We start from the raw sequence: 22221 nt of genomic DNA, 5'->3' as shown, positions 1-22221 counted from the left end.
TTGCCAGTACCACCTGACTGGCCTTCATGCCGGTGGCACGTAAAATCACCCACTACACTCTCAGAATGGAAGGGCATCCAGCTGTAGAAATTCTGCCAAATCAGATTGGAGCCATCTGGTTCACCAGTCCTCAGTCAAATCGTCCAACCCGTGCTAGCATGGAAAGCGGACGTTAAACGATGATGATGATGATATATATATACACACACACATATATATATATATATATATATATATATATATATATATATATACATATATATATATATACACACACACACATATATATATATATATATATATATATACACATATATACATACATATATGCATATATACACACACACACACACACACACACACACACATATATATATATAAAGTGGACATCCATTATGCCAGAAGAAGACCACCTATGGTCTGACCACTAAGAAGAGATTGTTCTCAAAAAAATTCACCAAACACTAGAATGTAAGCGAGCAAAAACAAATGAAAAGATACAAAATATATAGATTAATCACAGACCAATTTCGTTGTTACCACTTACGTAATTAGTTACGTAATTATCCACAATTCTTCGATGTGATCATCATAGCAATATAATTTGCAGAACTATACACGAGACATCTGCATGAGATTGAACATGTATATAGTTCTACGAATTACATTTGGGGTTATATTTGAAAAGTCTTCGTTTTGGCGTGCCAAATACTGGAAATAATTCTGCAGAAAATAATTCTTTTCAATGAATTTTGCCGGTTAGAGAACATAATTATTTAAATTTAAATAATAAGTTCTACCAATTACATTTGGGGTTATATTTCTGTTAGTTCTGTTAGGGGACTTTAACACTATACTCGATGCATGGGTGGATAATGTTGACTCGACTGATAAGAGGGAAAATCCTGGCCTCAAGGGTCTACTAGAGAGCTATAATCTACTACACAATTACAGACTGGATGAGCTGAGTGTTCCACAGTGGACATGGAGTAGATCTTATATAGATAGGGTATTTGTAAGAGAACGAGATAGGGATATCTTTAGCTGTCCACAATTTTGTATTATGCCTTACATGGATCACAAATTTGTGACATGTGAGGTACATATAGATAAATGTCATAGACAGGGACCTGGGTACTGGAAGATGAACAAGTCTATTTCAACTTGTCAAGCCTTCCATGCCTGGATTAAGGAATTAGTACAGAGGGCATTATGTGACACCATCATTAATAAAAGATAGTGGCACGCCCTCAAGAGACCCATCCGTTTAGAGTCTATTACATTTAGCAACCAGCTAAGTTTAGATAGATCTAGAATAGAAAAGGAACTAGTTAAGAATTTAGATGAGGCTTTGAAATCTGGCTCTGCAGACAGAGTGCTGGCAGCGAGAACGGTCTTGTACTGTCACCTCAAAGCCAAACACGAAGGGTGTAGAGTTAGAGCTAAGCTATGTGCAGTGGGCCGAGAAGGTATTAATGTTGCTGGATGGCCCCATCGTGTGGAATGTCAGAGGGGCAAAAAAGCCTCTATAAAGTCTTTAACTGACGAACAGGGGTACAAGATCTATGGACAGGAAAAGATGCAGAAGGCTTTTCACCAGCATTTCGCCCAGTTGTTTGGGCAGGGCAATGAGCTCGAGCATGGGGAGTCCCTAAAGAGCTTCCTCGCCAGTGGGCCATGACTCTCAGCATGTGAGGCGGAATGCTGTGAAAGACTGATTACACCTGTGGAGGTGAAAGGGGTGTTGGCTGAGTGCACCGGGGCTGGATGGTCTACCCTATGAGTTATGTCGTAGCATGCTGGACTTGTCTGGGGACCTGCTGGTAGGCGTCTACACAAGGGGGACAGTATAAGTAATTACAGGCCCATAACTCTACTCAATGTAGAGTTAAAGATTTTGGCCAAGGTGTTAGCAAAAAGGTTGACGCGTGTCGTAGAGAAGCTTGTAGGGAAGGCGCAGATTTACGCCATTCCGGGCAGGTCGATCCAAGACAATCTTCACCTTATACGCTACACCTTAGACAGAGTGGGTAAATTAACCGACAAAGGTGGGGCACTGGTCCATTTAGACCTAAGTAAAGTGTTTGATAGGGTAGACCACCAGTACCTGGCAGCAGTTCTCGAAGCAGCTGGGCTGAGCCTGAACTTCCGTGGGTGGAACTCTGCAATGTATAGTGGCATCCAATCCACCATCCAGATAAATGGCTACCTGTTAGAGCCGTTTTTTATCAAGCGCTCAGTTTGTCAAGGATGTCCCCTGTCCCCGCTTCTGTATGTTTTGGCTCTTGAGCCTTTACTGAGGAAGTTGAAGAATTTGGGATGCACCCCCAATGAAATCGGATGTGGTAAGTCAGTCTCTGCTTATGCGGATGACATCACCATCATCGTGTCCAATGAGGCTCAGTTACTTTGTGTAGAGGACGCTATCAAAGGATACGAGGCAGTGGCAGGAGCAAATGTTAACAAGGACAAGTCCATTGGCTTGTGCCTCGGCACCTGGAGGAGCAAGCCGGTATCGTCCAGTGTCGTGGGTCACTGAACAGATGGTCCTGTTAAGTTGCTTGGAGTTTGGTTTGGACCAGACTCCAAAGGGAGAAGAATTGGAGCAAGGTGGCAGACAGGGTGGAAGCTCTAATTTGGACTTGGTCCGTACAGGCTCTATCTCTGAAAGGAAGGGCGGAGGTGGTACAGGTGTTTATCGCATCTGTAATCACCTACCGCCTAACCATTGTCCCTTGCCCCGACTCGTGGCTAAACAAGTTGGAGCGCCTCCTTTTCTGCTTTTTGTGGAAGGGAGGAAAGCCATTTGTAAGGCGCTCCATCTGCTGCCAGGAACTGCTAAAGGGTGGGTTAGGGATGCCCTGGCTTATGATGTGCAAACATGCATTGATGCTGAGACATCTCTGGCGCTACCTGGAGGGTGACAAGGTGTGGAATCCGCTGGCAGAGGAATTCTTCCCGCAACCAGCCTCTTTGGAGAGATTCAAACCCGGTTTTATTAAAAGACACAATCTGACAGAATGGCAAAAGGAATGTCGACAGGCACTCATGCTGATCCACAAGACGGGCAAGGCCAGCAGTGGGAATACCACCTCTATTTTGTATAGAGGGCTGGTAGAGTTTTAAAATGATGACGTCCTAGGAGATCTCTGGGGTTTGATGAGAACCAACTCACCAACCTGTTCCAAAAGACTTTCGGGCTGAGGTATTTGGATAATTACCAAAAATCCCTGACCTGGCAGTGCTACAGGAACGCTTTACCTGTTCGCGATAGGTTATCCAGGCACGGAATGTCAGTGCCACTGACATGACCAAGATGTGGGCTGGACGATGAAACTGTCCTGCACGCTTTTGTACACTGCCGGAAGCTTTCAGGCTTGATAGTTTACGATGACCATGTGTTATCATACCTAGGCAGAGTACAACTATCAGCTGAATCTATAATAAAGATTGTGCCGCCCACTGAACTCTCGAAGGAAGGTGAGGCATGTTTTCTCCTTACAGTGGTAGTGTTGAAAGAGTGTGTTTGGAAGACAAGACTGCAAAGACTTGTGACGGGAACCTTCATCTCTGGCCCCGGATTACTCCGTTTTTTCAGATATCATCTGAAGAGCAAGATAAGGCTGGAGAGGAGACGACTGTCACGAAGTGTGTTTGACAAAAGATGGAAGGCTGTTATAAGAAAGGTGGGTGCAAGTGATCCTGCTTAATCCTCATGGGAAAAGGAAAAGGTGTAGTCACTGGGCTCTTCAGCCCATCAAGATTTACCCCCAAAAAGTCAAACTATATATCATTCTAAATTTTTAAAAATCAAGTATCATACGAACTCATTATAACAATAATTGTTTGTATTGTCCTGTTTTGTTCCCTCTGAGCAATTATTTTGTGCTGATGAAGGGAAATAACCTGGAAATAGCTATATGCAGATATTGTTTTGAGCTGAGTGAGGATGCTAGATTCCCTTGTTCGAAAACATATCGTGTTGTATAGCCAGCTAGAGACGATGTCTCCTGGGGCTAAATTACAGCAACCTTCATCCTAAACCAGGACTGCCATGTTATGTTAGCAAAAATCTTTACTCCAAAGTGCTGTTGCTGAATATCTCTTGTGAGATTTTAAAAAATAGTAATTTTCTAATATTTAGAGTATGCTTGTAAAACAATAAAATCTAGTGTATACTATATGTAGGGGCTTTTTATGGACAAAAACATGATACCATGTAGTAAAGTCAATGAGAATGTAGCTTTCACCGTCTGCTGTCTAGGTAGTAATTTCAGTAACTCAAACATATACTATTACAGATGATTACATAATTGGACAAATTATAACACAAGTTGGAATTTCCAACTACTATCTCTCTAAGAAAGGTTAAAGTTGTGCTATAAATTAGCTCTGCTGCAGTATAATCTAGATCTGCTTTAACTGATGTTCCGACACATAGTAGCAGAATAGGTAGATATTCCAACCTATTTGTGTTGTCGTATAATTTAAATGATGTTTTAAGTTGGCAGTGGAAACACTATCATTCCATTTGCCATGAGTTGATAAACTGTAGTATGAATCCTCTTAGTACTTATCAATTGAATTAACTCAGCAAGCAAACTAGAGTCAAATTGCCAACCTCTATTGGGAGTTACCACAGCTGGGTCCCAAAACATGATATCCAGTAGAAAAGCAACACTTTCACAACCCTGGCAGATGAAATAAATATATCAGAATGTCTGCAAACCAGTTTAGAAGCAATACAGGTCAACAAACTAGTATAATCTTGAACAGGAGATGCGTGTATGTTGAAAATGAGGGTCTGATGTAGTGAAAGTTTTAAGGGGAGCTTTAATATGGCATTGAACCATTGATTTTTGACAAGATATATAATTGCTGGCCCATGAGCAAACATCTCTGTTCATATTTGACCAAATGAAAGAGTTGAAATGCACTTTTCTGATGCTGCAACTCCTGGATGGGATAAATTGAGAAGAGCAGAAAAGACTGAGTGTCTATGTTTAATAGACACAAAAGTTTGTTCATGACTTGTAGAAATTTCACACTGAATATGCTTCCTGGAAGCAAGCAGAGGGAGGAACAAGACAGAATTCTAAAGAGGACGACACTAGTTCCGATACTTGTCTTCAGCCATTTTTACCAAATAAATGGAATTGTTGAACTGTTGAGAATTTTCATAAACTCAGAATAAAGTATCAGCTACACTATTATTAGAGTCCTTAATATAATGAATGTTGGCAGTAAACTGCAATATAAAATCAAGATGTCTCATTTCCCTTAGAGAATGTTTATCCAATTTAGATTGGAGAGAAAACATTAACTGCTTAAAGTTAGTATATATGACAAAATTTCTTCCTTCCAGAAAATGACAAAATGCTTAATAGATAAATATGCTGCTAATAATTCCCAACTGAAAATAATATATTTAGTTGCACTGGGCTTCAAACATGTCAAGAAAAAGGATAAAGCTGTCAAAACAATTGTTTTATAATACCAGACACAAACATCTGAAGCATTCACTAATAGAGAAAGTAGAGCATCAGATATCAAATGAGATAATAAATTAGCCTTGGATAATTTTTCTTTAATCTCATTAAACATTTATAATTTTCTCACTGTTAATAGGAATATTCTCATTTTTTTTCCCAATTACACAGGAAGAATTACAATTGTTTTAATGAAGTTAAAGAGAAATTATTCAAGGCTGCTTCACTAACTCACCTGATACCTAATGCACCCTTTCTCTAATGATGGATGCTTCAGACAATTCAGACTAAGGGCAAGTGCAGAATGAAACATCTGTAGAAATTCACTAAGCCAAGAAATTCACATAACTTTCATAACAAAGTGGGAGCTGGAAACTGTACAGTTGCATCTACTTTTTTTGTCATAGGGTAAGACCTCTACTATCAATGATGTGGCCTAAAAAGGTGAAAGATGAAACATCAAAGAGAAATTCACTAAGATTAATAACCGCTCTGAAATGAGCTGCTCTAGTGAAGAGTTGATTTAGATGATGTTCATGTTCCAATTCTGAAGTACTAGTGATCTATAAGTCATCAATACAAGTAAAAATAAAGTTCAAAGTGCAAGCTACTTCATTGATAACATCCAGAGCCTAAAAAGCAATCTAAAGAAATTAAGATAGCCAAAAAGATGTTGCTGTACAAGAAGAAAAGCACCAAAACATTCACTAGATATAGCAATCAAATGCTGTCATTTACCATGGCTAAAAATTCAGATGTCTGGAAAGGCATTGGGCACAATATTATATCAGTTTGGTATTGGCATACAGAAATTATTTTTGTAGTCACTGATTGATTGTGTCACAAATTTGGTGGTGGAAATGTTAGATCACTAATTTACTGATAGCCATTTTAATTGTCAGGTTGAGTCCTTATTATAGTGTTATCATTCACAGTTTTTTTTTAATTATCGATTTTGTTATTTGTAGGTCACCTGGGTAACAGAAGCTATCTACTACCAGGAAGATCCTTAGAGGTAGTAGATAGATTCTGTTACCTAGGTAAGCTAATTAGCAGTGGAGGAAAATGCTCTGAAAGTGTTGTTGCTAGAATAAGAACCAGCTGGAAGAAGTTCAGAGAGCTATTACCTCTGTTGGTAATAAAAGGCCCCTCCCTCAGAGTAAAAAGCATACAGTATGATGCTTGTGTATGAAATGGGAACTGTGAATGCAGATACATGCATAGGCTTGAAAGAAATGAAATTAGCATGCTGTATTGGATGTGCAATGTCAGTGTACATGTGCAACAAAATGCAAATGTACTGAGAGAAAACTTGGGCATAAGTGGCATCATATGTAGTATGCAAGAAAGATTGTGCTCTAATGATCATGTGATGTGTTTGGATGAGAACAATTGCATAAAGAAGTACCAATTGCTATACCAACAGGTATTCATGATTCCCACTGCCTCCACCTGTGAACATGCACACTGACCAATTTTCTCACTTTTCTTCAACATACTGTTGTGAACCCACATTCTCGTACTTGACGCAAATCAAGAATTTACTGAGAATACAATTGACAAATGAGCATTTGGAGGCCCAACTGAAATTAAGAACCACTATGTTAGAGCCTGATATCAAAATGCTTTCTCAAAAAATGCAAATTCAAAGAAGTCATTAATTTGTATAAAAAGTACCTACTTGCCTAAATTAAATATTTGAAAATATTATCTTCTTGATGTTCATAAGCTGTCTTTTTTATAAGATTATTATTCATTTATACTTGTATACAATGTACCTACTTAAAATATTTGAAAATGCTTTGCTTTCGATATTATTCATTTACTTATTATTTGTATAAAAATACTTAAATAAAATATTTGAAAAGTTATACTTTCAATTTCTACACACCTGTCTTTCTTTTATTAGATTACTAATAAATTACTTAGGGGATAAAATAACTAAAAAAAAAAAAAAGGATGATGAATTGTAGGGTGACCTTCATGCACAAAAAGGTCCCCCATCCCTGAGCTAGTTGTTGTTTCTCATCAAGCAGTCATGCATGTACGCACATAAAAGGATGAATTTGAAAACTTTCAGAAGATTGATGCCAGGTGGTTGTGAGTATTCTGAAAGGGGACAGAGGAGGGGATAATTTTTGTAAAAATAAAATTTTGAAGAAGTATTTTTCAGAATGGAAATCTCAGTATTTTTGGGGAGGGATTAAAAAAAAGAATTATTTAAAAAAAAAAGTGTGTGTGTGTGTGTGTGTGTGTGTGTGCGTGCGTGCGTGCGTGTGTGTGTGTGTAAAATGATGAATATATATGTGTAAAGTCTGAATGATTTACTTGCAAATGAAATCTGAGAGCAAATGAATATATTGCATACTAATGCTTATTCATAATTTCTTTCTTAAAGTAAAATGAAATTGTAAAGTAATGCTTGTTACCGCCTCAACGTAGTTGTTCCATAAAGAAAAATGGTACTACTCTTTTTAACCACAGGCAGACACCTCATCCAGCTGGTTAATGACACTATCTGTGTCTGTTATATTGCAAACAAGGAAGCGAACAACTCTCATCCAGTGTTGACAGGACCAGCTGACCTTTCCTCAGTACTGGTACACCTGTCTTCTAGACATGGCAGTCATTCATTCCAGTTTGCAATATACAAATAGATAAGCAACATTCAGTCGCTGATGTTGTAACAAGCAAAGTAGCTAGTTCTAAAATCTCTATAAGAGATGCAAGCAGTAACTCTACGGAAAAGCAATGTTACTACTCTTTTTAACCCATCAACTCTGGATGGGAGTTGTTCTCTCCCTTGTTTGCAATATAATGGACACTGAGATTATGTCATTAACAAGCTGGAGGTGTCCTCCTGGGATTAAAGCGAGTAGTAACGTTGTTCTTTATGGAACAACCATGTTGACGTGGTAACAACCATTACTTTCCAGTAGAGTTACTATTTACATCTCTTATAGAGATTTTAGAACTAGCTACTTTGCTTGTTAAAATGAAATTATGACATAGGACAATAATCTCTAATGCATTTTATAAAAAAAAATGTTCAAACTGGAAATGCAGTAACAAAAAAAATCTACAATGCTGAAAGCATACCCGAAGACATTACTGTTTGGGGCGCCTGAATACTTTGTGATTGTAAGACCACCTCAGCTGCATTTTACGAGACCTTTATTATCGATTACTCTTTTACTCTTTACTCTTTTACTTGTTTCAGTCATTTGACTGCGGCCATGCTGGAGCACCGCCTTTAGTCGAGCAAATCGACCCCAGGACTTATTCTTTGGATGCCTAGTACTTATTCTATCGGTCCCTTTTGCCGAACCGCTAAGTTACAGGGACATAATCACACCAGCATCGGTTGTCAAACGATGGCGGGGGGACAAACACAGACACACAAACATATACACACATACATATATATATATACATATATACGACGGGCTTCTTTCAGTTTCCATTTACCAAATCCACTCACAAGGCTTTGGTCGGCCTGAGGCTATAGTAGAAGACACTTGCCCAAAGTGCCACGCAGTGGGAATGAACCTGGAACCATGTTAACAGGTGTGTGGAAAACGAATATGAAAAAAAAATGCGTGCTGACGACCCTGGGAATTTTCGGAAAATTCACAAGATCCGATTTTTCCTTCATAAATTCGGGTAAAATGGATATATATATTGATTTATTTTTTACGGAATCCCTCATTTTTGGTAATGGAGGATCCGATTCTGAAAAAAACATTTTTCAAAAATCGTATTTTCAAAATTTCAATTCCCCCACCACCACTTCATTTTTCACTTTTTCCGGAATTTTTTTTTTTTGCGACAAAAAGTCGCTTGTTTCCGTGACAACTCGACAATTCACTTCGGATATCTCCGTGACAGCTGATAAAATGGGAGGAGGAGGAGAAAGCTAATGGGTTGTGTCCGCGCGTGCTTGTTCTTGTCTGTGTGTGCGTAAGAACAATTACGCTCGCACGCACACACAGACAAGAAGAATCACGCACGCACACAGACAAACAGGCATGAACAAGCACGCGCACACAACCCATTAGCTTTCTTCTCCTCCTCCTATTTTATCAGCTGTCGCGGAGGTCACGAAGATATCCGAAGTGAATTGTCAGTTGTCACGGAAACAAGCGACTTTTTGTTTTGGTTTCGTTGAGTAAAAACGAAGGAACGCCAATACGAAGATGATTTGGAAAAAAATTTGTTGGAAAAAATTTGTTTGTAAAATTTCAATTTTTCAACAAGAAGAAAAAAAAAAAAAGAATATATACCCTCAGGCCTTCAAGTGGGCTATCCATATGCTAGAAATAACAGCCAAATCTCACAAAACTGAAATTTCGAAAAAGTGATTTTTGAAAATTTTTTTTCAGAATCGGATCCTCCCTTTCAACCAGTGTAGTTTGTTTTACTTTACAGAGTTAAAAAAAAATCGTCCCCTAATTTCTACTCAATATTCCCTGTGTGAATGTGAAATATGTTGTCATTAAACATGCCGATGACCTTTGACTGAAGTAAATGTGCGAGTTGCTCTTTGTGACAACAGAAATTTATTATTTGCCCAAATCTATAAAGTATGTTCAAATGGCGAAGGCAAAGACTACGCACACCCGGTATTTAGGGTTAGGGTTACGCCGAAAACGGGTGGTGTGCGTATTCTTTACCTCCGCCTGTTAAAATTTCACAATAACAATTTTGAAAAATGAATTTCTAAAAATATGCTCTTACACGGACAATTCTTCTCGGAGACGAAATATTTAGCTGTGACGCTAACATACTGGCCTTGTTGATAAGAAGCGGTGTATAAGTTCCTACTATAAAACTATCCACTCTGAAATTTCATTATTCGTAGTTTTAAAAACAAAAAGAGTGATAGATATTTTTGAGGAGGCTTACCATAATTTCCAGAGGTGACACCGACACCAAGGGGAACATCATGCAAGGTCTGAAGAACTGTAGCGTGTGGGTTGATTATTTATAGGAGGTTGAGTCTTGTCTCTTCACTGTCCAGAGGGTCTGAGGATTTTTTTTTTACAACAAATATATTGACATAATTGCACATTTTCTTTTGAGCTGATTAAACGTACAATTTGTCGGCGGACGTAAAGAAAGTACCCCATTTCGTTTTTTTTCTTTTTAACAGAATCCCCCATTTTCGAGTACGGAGATTCTGATTCTAAAATAAAATTTTGAAGAAAGTGAAAAATTGAAGAATTGGGTGGGGAGGGGGAATTGAAATTCTAAAATGCCGTTTTTTTTTTTTGCAGAATCAGAATCTCCGTACTCGAAAATGGGGGATTCTGCAAAAAAGAAAAAAAAACAACGAAAGTGGGGTCCGCATTCTTTACGTCCACCCAATTTGCCTTTATCACTTAGAAGTTTTGAAGTTTGGTTGAAGGACATATAAAGAAGGGAACAGAAACAGATGTTCAAAATAGACATTGATATATCTTACTTTTTCTTTATCTTTTTCACCTCGCTCACTATTATTATTATTGTCTTTCCATTTTACAACTTGTTTGTAAATATCTGATTTTTCCCTATTACCCCATTTGTATTCTCCCTTATTGTATCTTTTATTTTATTAAAATTTTTTGATGTTCTTCCAAAAATTCCTCATACTGATGAGACTGACAATGCATAAATTTAATTATAATTACTATGATTATAATTTCTTTCTTACATATTTGTATTGTCTTTCGAAACGTGCGTATGTATTGAATCCAATTTTGTATTAAATCTAATTTTGATTCAACATCTTTCTCCATTTTTTTAATACTTGTTTATGGTATATTTACACCTATAACGAAATCTTTCAACTATTATTTTCATATTCTTATTACTTGCTCTGGCTGATTTTTATGAAAATCATTTCTTCTGTCTTTTTGGATCTCTCAAAAAGTTTGAATTGTTCTTTTTGAACTTATTTTTTCTCATATATATATATATATATATATATATATATATATATATAATAATAATAATATAAATAATAGATATATACATATATACACATATGTACATATATATATATATATATATATATATATATATATATATATATATATATATATATATATATATATATATAGATAGATAGATAGATATGCACAGGACATCACAAAAGGTGTACAACTTTTTTTTGTTGTACACGTTTCGTGACATCCTGTGCCCACATATGCATATATATATATATATATATATATATATATATATAATCATAAATATACAGGGATTAGCATTGAGTTGCTTCTCCAACATACTGAAAATTTAGAAATAGCAGCCAAAGAACTACTGATTCTAAACTACAAATTTTTCTCTAAACGGATGGCGATATTTATGGCACACATAGAACAAAAAACCGGAGGGAAAAGCAAAAACATACCTGCCTTTAGTTAATTGGATACAACGTTTCATGGTTAAGAGTATGAAATTACTCTATTCCGAATCTTCAGCCCAATATTCTGATAAATTTGAAAGTGTCTCTATTACTAATTGACGATTCCCTGCCCTTATTCTTTGTATATATATATATATATATATATATATATATATATATATATATATACGTATAGATGTAAGTATCTACATATACGTATGTATATATGCATATCATCATCATCATCATCATCATCGTTTAACGTCCGCTTTCCATGCTAGCATGGGTTGGACGACTTGACTGAGGACTGGTGAAACCGGATGGCAACACATATATATTATTTATATTATTATATGATTGAACACCATGCATCCTCTTCCAAGTAAGTTTTATCTGTCAGATAGATAGATAGTTAAATAAACATACAAAAGGTGCAGTAAAATAATAGGAAGGGTATCAGATAAATTAGTGTTCGTACGTGGAAGATGCACAGGAGCCATAAAAACTGCAGATACTTAGGAAATCAATTTTCTGAAATACCCAGAGTATTTTTAGAGGTAGTGGATAATGTCTGCTACCTAGGGGACTAAATTAGTAGTGGGGAAGGTTGTATGGAGAGTGTGATAGAATAAGAATAGGTTGGAGAAAATTCAGAGAGCTTTTACCTCTGTTGGCAAACAAAGGTTTCTCTCTCTAAAAGAAAGTAATGTGGTGTGATGCATGCATATGAATATGCTTTGGTAGTGAGACTTGGGCTCTGAATGCAGAGAACATGCAAAGGCTAAAGAGGAATGAAGCTATGTTCTGCTGGATGTGTAATGTAAGTGCACATGTGCGACAAAATGTTAAGCATAAAAGGAATTAGGTGCAATATGCAAGAAAGAAGACTGCAATGGTTTGATCATGCTCTGTAGATGGATGCCAACAGCTCCACAAAGAAATGCTGTTCACTCAAAGTGGATAGAACTTGTGAAAGAAGGAGACCCAGGAAGACATGGGACAAAGTACTGAAGAATAACCTCAGAATGTTGAGCCTTTCAGACAAGATGATAAAGGACCGAGATATCAGGCACTTTGCAGTACTCAAGAAGACTCCTTTTCCACAGCAGAAGTGTAAAGGCTGCATCCTCTAGTGAAGAGGATTGGCCTGCAAGAGTCTTGTGCTGGTGTCACATAAAAACCACTTGTGCCAGTGCCACGTAAAAGCTCTCATACCAGTGCTATGTTAAAAGCACCTGGCACATGCTGTAAGGTAGTTGGCATTAAGAAGGGCATCCAGCCATAAAAACCAAGCAAAATCAGACCGGAACCTAGTGCAGCTCCCTGGCTTGCCAGCTCTGATCAAACCATCCAATCCATGCCTGTGTGGAAAATGAATATTAAAGGATGATGATGATGATGATATGTCTGTGTGTATTTATGTTTGTCAAATAATAGGAAGGGTATCATTATCATTGCAAGGAGTACTCTGATGAACTTGCTCTCTTAATTCTAGATCACTTTGTGCCATCTTGCTTGATTCAAAACACAACAGTATCTTCATCTAAATGTTGTTGCGCTTCCACAAATAAGGAAGCCTTTCCATGGTTGTAACTTTTTCCCTTGAACTGCAGGACTTTGGAACTCTCTTCCATCTCATTGTTTTTCTCTAAAGTAAATTTATTCCTTTTGTCTTAATTTCTCCTTACACTAAGTGGTTTCTTGCCTTGTTTAAGACTTTCTTATAAAACAACAACAAAAAAAAACATTAAAAAAAAACTTAGCAGTTCAGCAGAAGGAATTAATAGGATAAGTACCAGGCTTTAAAAGAATAAGTACTTGTCAGCTCTCATTACTATTTTAATAAAATTACAATGTTTTGTTTAAAATCTGCCTTCTGATATTCATTTACACATGCTTCTCTAAAGTGCTTTTACTGGACTTTTCCACAAACATTTTCATACTTTAAATTAGTGACCACTTACACTAAATTGGTTACTTTTTACACTGCAAAATTATTACATTGCTGACTTATCAAAAATGTATTAAGAATGGATATGTTATTGTATGGATTCTCCCTGTTTTATGAGCACCCCATGAATTAAATCAAGAGTATTTTACAAAAAAATGTGTTTCTACAATTACCATTTTGCTACTTCAGGCTTGTATTACTTTTATTTCATTTTAAAGAAAACACACTTTTCACTTTTGTTTCACTGCCAAGTTTCCGGCAAATGACAACTTCTGCTGTCTTCGGTGGCTTCACTTTCAATATCATGAAATGAAACTTCGTTCATTTTGATGATCATAGGGAGTAATTTGAAGGAGGTTTGGTTGTTACTTTGGATCTTTTCCTTTTGACTGGCACATAGAAAAAATAATTTTTTGTAACTAAACACTTCAAATTTCGTATACTGGTAGAATGTGTCATTTAAAACATCATTTACTCTTGGCGTTTTTAAGAAAATTCTATATTTTCGAAGTTATTTTGTGTTAAAGTTGTCGTATTTCGGTAATTTCAGTCAATCAATGACGTCTATTGAGGTGAAAACAATTACTGCTGCGGTTTGTCAACAAGACGTTCTGGCGGTGTAAATGTACTTTGTCGCTGTTATTTATGACATTGTGCGTTTGTATTGGTTTTAGGGTTAGGGTTTTAGAGTTAGTGTTAGGGTTTTAGGGTCAGGGTTAGGGATAGGGTTAGGTTAGGGTTTTTTTCAGCTACTATTTTTAGAAAGACATTTTTGCCCCTTCCCCTCCAATTTCTTCATTTTTCATAACTCTAACCCTAACTCTAAAACCCTAACCCTAACCCTAACTTTAAAACCCTATCCCTAACCCAGACCCTAAAACCCTAACCCTAACCCAAAATCAGTACAAACGCACGAACGATGTCATAAATAACGGTGACAAACGACATATATACCGCCGATAGTTGTTAACAAACAACGGCAGTAATTTTATTCAAGGGAAAAGATCCCAAAATAGGCAATTTAGAAAACGCTAAAACAAAACGAAAATACTTCCACAAACAAAATAAAATGAAATTTTTTAAAAAATAACTAATAACTGAATTGATTAAACTATATACACCTGTATCTCAAATGTAAATATATCGGAAAGAACAGTGACAAAGTACATTTACACCGCCAGAACGTCTTGTTGACAAACAACTGATTGAAATTACCGAAATACGACAACTTTAACACGAAATAACTTCGAAAATATAGTATTTTCTTAAAAACGCCAAGAGTAAATGATGTTTTAAATGACACATTCTACCATTATACGAAATTTGAAAGTGTTTAGTTACAAAAAATTATTTTTTCTATGTGCCGGCCAAAAGGAAAAGATCCGTTAATTCTAATAGCAGGAGTGACCGCATATAAGCTTCATCGTTCATTCGACTTGCCAAAGCGTTGATTAGATTTATTTTTTATTACATAAATATGTTACTTTTTGTATTTTATGTACTATTATAATTGAACCTTATAATGTCTAACATGTTCAACGACAGACAAAATGAATGCCTTTCCTAGGCAAACAGTGCGGGAGATGTACTGAAAGAACCGTAACAATCTGAGCGGCTGATTCTTATGGATGGCCATTACTCACCCATTTAGACTAGCATGATGGCTCGGTGTGAGGGAGACTTAGGATGCCAGACTATAGGTTTGAAAAGAAATCTACCAAAGTGCAACACATCGGGAGACAAAACCTGATACCGATTTCACCAGGTTACTACCGGAGAAAGTATTTTTGTAAGGTGCATCCTATATAAGTGAGTTGTAGCTTTGGAAGACTGTACTAAAATTTATTGTCTTTTCGACATCCGTATTTCTAAACGTATGCCGATTCTAAACGTATGTTGATTTCTAAACGTATCCCATAAGACAAATCTAGGCGACTATACAAATATTCGCGATAAGTCTTTGTAATCGAAAATTTTGCATTTTCTAAAATTTATTAGCAGTCATAATTACATTGATTCGATTTAAGACAATTAAATATAAAAATTATAAAACGCAATTTCTATAACCCGAAACTATAATCAGACGGAAGTTATGTTTAATACAATTAGCCAATCAAAAACAAGTATTCAAAATTTAAAATTGGAGTCGAAGATGGATGTTGATAAAGACGTGCTAAAGAAAGAGTCGCTTACATCGAAAAAGGTGAGAGACATGCTTGACTTTCAGAAAAGTTATTTGCTTCTCTACTGTTTAGTGCTTTCTGACTTTGTTTCCTCATAATATTAGTAAGGCATATTAAAAAAAAAGAAAGCTATCCTATAACTCGGAGCGAAAGTATTGTGCAAGTATCCTGCAAGTTGACTCATTCCCTTTATTTGGCAACGTTAAGTTGTGCAATGATCAGGAGAAAGTTATGAAATGCTTGTACGAAAATCAAATATAATTCTCGCCTTTATTGTGTTTCGTTTTCCTACATCGTTTTGATTTAGCGGTCGTCTTTAATGATGTTTTCACCTTGTACATAAGCTGTCCAAGTTTTTTTTTTTTGTTACCTCGAATGGAGCATTGGACCGAAAAAGTTTTCAATGCACATATTTCTTAAAAATAAATTACGGTAGAGACGGACTATATGTAATCTGAACCTTTCCTCCACCCTTATTTATTAATTTTTTTTTACGGAATCCCACGTTTTAGGCTATGGAGATTCCGATTCTGAAAATAAATTGTTTGAAAAATTTCAAGGTGGAGATGGAGTATATGTAATCTGGGTATACCCCACCCCTTTTAAATTTTGTTTTTTTTTACGGAATCCTATGTTTCAGACCATGGAGAATCCGATTCTGGAAAAAAATTTTCAAGAATCTCAATTTCAAAATTTCGATTCCCCCCCCCCTGGTTTTTATATAGATCCACAGGGTAAACCTAACCCTAACCCTAACCCTGACCGTAACCCTAACCCTCACCCTGACCCTAACCCTAACCCTAACACTAGTTTTGTGAGATTTGGCTGTTATTTCTAGCATGTAAATAGCCTGCTTAGTGGTGGTGGTGGTGGGGGAATTGAAATTTTTCAAAAAATTTTTTTTCAGAATCGGAATCTCCATAGCCTAAAACGTGGGATTCCGTAAAAAAAAAAATTAATAAATAAGGGGGGGAAAGGTTCAGCCCACCAAGCAGGCTATTTACATGCTAGAAATAACAGCCAAATCTCACAAAACTAGTGTTAGGGTTAGGGTTAGGGGGGATTCCGTAAAAAAAAAAGAAATAAGGGGGGAAAGGTTCAGATTACATATAGTCCATCTGGACCGAAATTACAGTAAATTGGAATCTAAAACAGAGAGTAACACATGATTAAGTCTTCGCCACATAGGCCAAAATTACCGGAAGGGTGTCAGCGACCTTTGTGGTCTTATACACGCTATCTATCTATCTATCTATCTATCTATCTATGTCTGTCTGTTGCTTCAGCTCAATATTAATTATATATATATATATATATATATATATATATATATATATATATATACTCATTTTTGAGTTCTGTTTTCCTGTTTGCATCACCATACCTCTGTCTATCTAGCCATCCGTATCTACCTATCCACCTATCTATCTGCCCACCTGTCCGTCTATCTGGATCAGTTCACCAGTCTTGTGTGTGTGTCTGTCTTTTTATGTATTTGTCTGTTACATACATCTCTATATCTGCTTGTATGTCTGTCTTTATGTATTTGTCTATTACATATCTCTCTCTCTATATCGGCTTATGTGTCAGTCTACCTACCTGCCCTTTTCTTTGCATATCTATTTGTCTATCTACAAATATCTGTGGGCAACGCTAACTGAAACATTCGCAAGCCCACAAAATATTCGTTGGGAGTCAACGACAACTATCGCCATTATTTACAATTGACGGATGTTTGTCCTCAACTTGTTTGTTGTTAACACAACGTTTCGGCTGATATACCCTCCAGCCTTCATCAGGTGTCTTGGGGAAATTTCGAACTTGGGTTTTCATTCCTAAAGTATTTTTCGATATTATTATTATTCAATTGACTGCCTGGAATCGAACTCGGAATCTTGGGGTTAGTAGCCCGCGCTCTTAATTACTACGCCAAATATAGCTAAAAGAATGCCAAGCTGGATAAATATTTTGTTCAATAATATAGAATACACTGAATGTACACAAAAAATAAAGACAGTCATCCTATCTATTTATCAATACATAAAATACAAAAAATAATAAAAACAATAAACATTTTAATAATACCAAAATATTACCAAGTTAGAAGTTTTTGAAAAATTGCGCAGGAGTGGCTGTGGTAAGTAGCTTGCTTACCAACCACATGCTTCTGGATTCAGTCCCACTGCGTGGCACCTTGGGCAAGTGTCTTCTACTATAGCCTCGGGCTGACCAAAGCCTTGTGAATGGATTTGGTAGATGGAAACTAAAAGAAGCCCGTCGTATATATGTATATATATATATGTATGTGTGTGTGTATGTTTGTGTGTCTGTGTTTGTCCCCCTAGCATTGCTTGACAACCGATGCTGGTGTGTTTATGTCCCCGTCACCTAGCGGTTCGGCAAAAAGAGACCAATAGAATAAGTACTAGGCTTACAAAGAATAAGTCCCGGGGTCGATTTGCTCGACTAAAGGCGGTGCTCCAGCATGGCCACAGTCAAACGACTGAAACATGTAAAAGAGTATAAGCATAGGAGTGGCTGTGTGGTCTGGAGGGGCAAGCCGATGCCGTCCAATAATGTCGTGGGGCGTTGGACGGAAGGTCCTGTTGATCTGCTTGGAGTCTGGTTCGGGCCAGGGCTCCAGATAGAGAAAAATTGGAGCGAAGTGACCAGCAGGGTGACTGCTCTAACCCAGACCTGGTCTGGGCGGGCGTTATCCTGGCTAGGAAAGGCGGAGGTGGTGTAGATGTTTATAGCATCCGTTATCACCTACCGTCTGACCATTGTGCCTTGCCCCGATTTGTGGCTGAACAAGTTGGAAAGAATCCTTTTCCGCTTTTTGTGGAAGGGAGGAAAGCCACTCGTGAAGCACTCTGTCTGCTGCCAGAAACCGCTAAAGGGTGGGCTAGGGATGCCTTGGTTGACGATGCGAAAATTCGTGTTTTGGTTGAGGCACCTTTGGCTTTACCTGGATGGAGAGCAGGTGTGGTCACTGCACGTCCGGTTCTACCGTCCGCAATTAACGTCCTTAACGGACATTGGTAATTGGATCAAGCAGAGACCTAGGCTGGGGGACTGGCAATTGGAGTGCCGACAGGCACTTCAGCTACTCTCTCAGGCGGGCAATGCTGGCAACAGGAGTTCCACCGTGGATTTTTATAGCGGGTTAGTGGGATTTAGGTCCGAAGACGCCTTGGGGGAGACCCTGGGCTACAATGAAAATCAGTTGACCAACCTGTTCAGGAGAACTTTCGGGCCGGGTATCTGGACAATTACCAGAAATCCCTGGCTTGGCAGTGCTTCCGTGCAGCGTTACCTGTTCATGATAAGCTGTCAAGGCATGGAAGTGCCGTATCGCCAACATATCTGAGGTGCAAGCAGGACAGAGAAACCGTACGCATTCGTGGAATGTCCGGAATTAACGAGACTGATAGTTTTCGCAGAAAAACTGTTGTCATCGATGGGAAGAGTACAGCTATCAGCTGAATCTATCATCGAGATTGTGCCGCCTCCTTCCCTCAACAGGGAAAGGAAGGCTTGCTTTTCCTGCGTAGTAGCCATACTGAAAGAAACAGTATGGAAGACGCTTGTAAGAGGCATAGTGACAGATACCTTTGTATCTGGCCAGGGGTTAGTTAACTTTTTTTGTTACCACCTCAGTAGTAAGATCAGGCTGGAGAAGAGGTATCTGTCACGAAACAGATTCATGAGAAGATGGAAGCCTGTGGCGATGAAGCTGGGAGTGTTTGGCACCAGGTAAGTGGTGCCAAAAACAAGGGAAAGAAAAGGCAAGGGGTCTACTCTGGTGGCCGGATGCCTATCCTTCAGGAAAACCATTACAAATTGCATCTGTAATGAGCAATGCTTTAATCGAACATTGTAAATATAATCAAATTATTCATCATCATCATCATCGTTTAACTTCCGCTTTCCATGCTAGCATGGGTTGGACGATTTGACCAAGGACTGGTGAAACTGGATGGCAACACCAGGCTCCAATCTGATTTGGCAGAGTTTCTACAGCTTCATGCCCTTCCTAACGCCAACCACTCTGAGAGTGTAGTGGGTGCTTTTACGTGTCACCCGCACGAAGGCCAGTCAGGCGGTACTGGCAACGGCCACGCTCAAAATGGTGTATTTTATGTGCCACCTGCACAAGAGCCAGTCCAGGGGCACTGGCAACGATCTCGCTCGAAAATCCTTACACATGTCACAGGCACAAGTGCCAGAAAGGCGACGCTGGGCACAGTTGCTATCCCGATTTCGCTTTTGCTTGTCCCAATAAGTCTTCGCAAGCTGAGTTTCGTGTCCAATGAAGGAGACGACATTGGCACAGGTGCCAGTCGTCGAATTTAGTTCGATTTCACTTGCCTCAACAAGTCTTTGCAAGTGGAGTTTAGTGTCCAATGTAGGAAAGGTACGCATAAGTGGGCTGGCTACACCCCTGGCAGAGGCCTTGGATTTAGGTCTCACTTGGCTTGCCGGGTCTTCTCATGCACAGCACATTTCCAAAGGTCTCGGTCAGAAGTCATCGCCTCGGTGATATATATATATATATATATATATATATATATGCATTGAACTGCATATTATTTTGCTCTACAATATACAAGTGGGCAGAGCAACATAATATGCAGTTCAATGCAAAAAATTTCAAGTACTGCGCTACAATGCCACAAGTGCCTCCCAACTGGCATACACAGGACCTGGTGGTACTGCAATCCTAGAACCACAAACAGTAAAAAACCTGGGCATCAACATGTGTAGTGATGCATCATTTCACATGCACATTGTCAAGTTGACAGCAAAGTGCAGACAACTGGCAGGGTGGATACTGAGGACATTCCAAACAAGGGATCAAAAAGTCATGTTGACATTTGTTCTGAGCCGCCTAGACTATTGCTCTCAGTTGTGGTCACCACACAGTGTCAAGTGGACAGCAGAACTTGAGGTAATTCAGCGTCACTATACAAAAAAGATCGCCACAGTCCAACAGATGAACTACAGGGAGCGACTGAAGGCACTAGGTCTCTACTCCCTGGAGCGCAGGCGGGAGAGATATGTAATAATATACATATGGAAAATACTGGAAGGACTGGTGCCAAACTTTGGTATCAAGTACTACAAGAATGCCCGCACAGGTCGCCACTGCTTGGTACCAAAGGTGCCGTCCACTGCATTTCACATAAGAACAAGGTACTGCAACAGCCTCGGTTTCAGAGGACCTCAGCTCTTTAATGCCCTGCCAAAACATTTGAGAGACCTGCAAGACATGGATATAGAGGTCTTCAAGACAAAACTTGACACTTTCCGCTCCACGATACCAGACGAACCAATGGCTCAAAATGAGACACAGTTTAGGGCAGCGATGTCAAATTCTCTTACACACCAGATGTGCCATCAACACACACAGACACACACACACACACACACACACACACACACACACACACACACATATATATATATATATATATATACACAAATATAGGGTAAAGGATTATTAATTTATTAATAAATTAGTAATTAATAATTTTTACCAAGTAGTTCGGTATGTAAAAACCATTATTGGTAAAGACTTATTTAAAAAGTTCTTTTAAATTTATAAACATAATTAAGGGATCAGCAACAGTTGCTTCACCACATACTGCTATTTCTAAATTTCGGTATGTGGTGAAGCAACTGTTGCTGATCCCTTAATTATGTTTATATATATATATATTAAATTTATGTATATATTAATATTATTTTGGTTCAAAGAATTTCGATAATGTAAATATGTTAATAGTTACCAGTGTAGCAAAAATCACACAGAAACTGGGATATCATACCCGTTTAATAGGTAGAAATACCATGTTAAAGTGATGTATTTTGAGTAGATATGAAGAATAGTGATAAATGGAGCAAAACACATATAATCAATAAGTTCCTTTAATTCCTACATATGTTTCAAAAATTATGTGCACTCTACTCCAAAGAAGTAAGAGGTGCTGGAATTGCACATAAATTCATTGTCAGGGAACCAACATACAAAAGCAAGACTTGCGCTAAATGCTAAGGTTGCGTACGAGTTATAACATTATATAGCTAAGTAAATGACCGTTAGAAACAAGAATGCTGGTTTAAAGGGAGCTGTTAAGGGAAAGAGGCTAAGAACACTATACTAAAAGATTAAATTAGAGGAAGGCATAATGGACCGCAGTAAAATCC

At 38.0% G+C, this 22221-nt stretch overlaps 2 protein-coding genes across 5 annotated transcripts in view; one reads left to right on the top strand and one right to left on the bottom strand.

The window, feature by feature from the left end:
• LOC106871921 (esterase OVCA2) overlaps positions 1 to 10542 on the bottom strand; it is a 38534-nt gene extending 27992 nt beyond the window's left edge. The window contains exon 1 of one of the 4 annotated variants that reach the window (XM_089357375.1): positions 10395 to 10542. In XM_089357375.1, the coding sequence (XP_089213501.1) occupies positions 10395 to 10436 (42 nt within the window). In that variant the 5' untranslated portion in view covers positions 10437 to 10542. Of the gene's footprint in view, positions 1 to 10226 lie in introns of all 4 variants that reach the window. The other 3 variants (XM_089357377.1, XM_089357374.1, XM_089357376.1) reach the window with 3 other exon arrangements.
• A 5428-nt stretch (positions 10543 to 15970) lies between these two features.
• LOC106875105 (uncharacterized) overlaps positions 15971 to 22221 on the top strand; it is a 64180-nt gene continuing 57929 nt past the window's right edge. The window contains exon 1 of the mRNA XM_089357373.1: positions 15971 to 16031. Coding sequence (XP_089213499.1) covers positions 15981 to 16031 — 51 coding nt within the window. The 5' untranslated portion in view covers positions 15971 to 15980. The remainder of the gene's footprint in view (positions 16032 to 22221) is intronic.

Source organism: Octopus bimaculoides, chromosome 9 (assembly GCF_046866305.1).
Source record: "Octopus bimaculoides isolate indiv1 chromosome 9, ASM4686630v1, whole genome shotgun sequence".
Lineage (NCBI taxonomy): Eukaryota > Metazoa > Mollusca > Cephalopoda > Octopoda > Octopodidae > Octopus > Octopus bimaculoides.
Note: the sequence above shows the minus strand (reverse complement) of the source record. Positions and strands in the feature narration are given on the sequence as shown.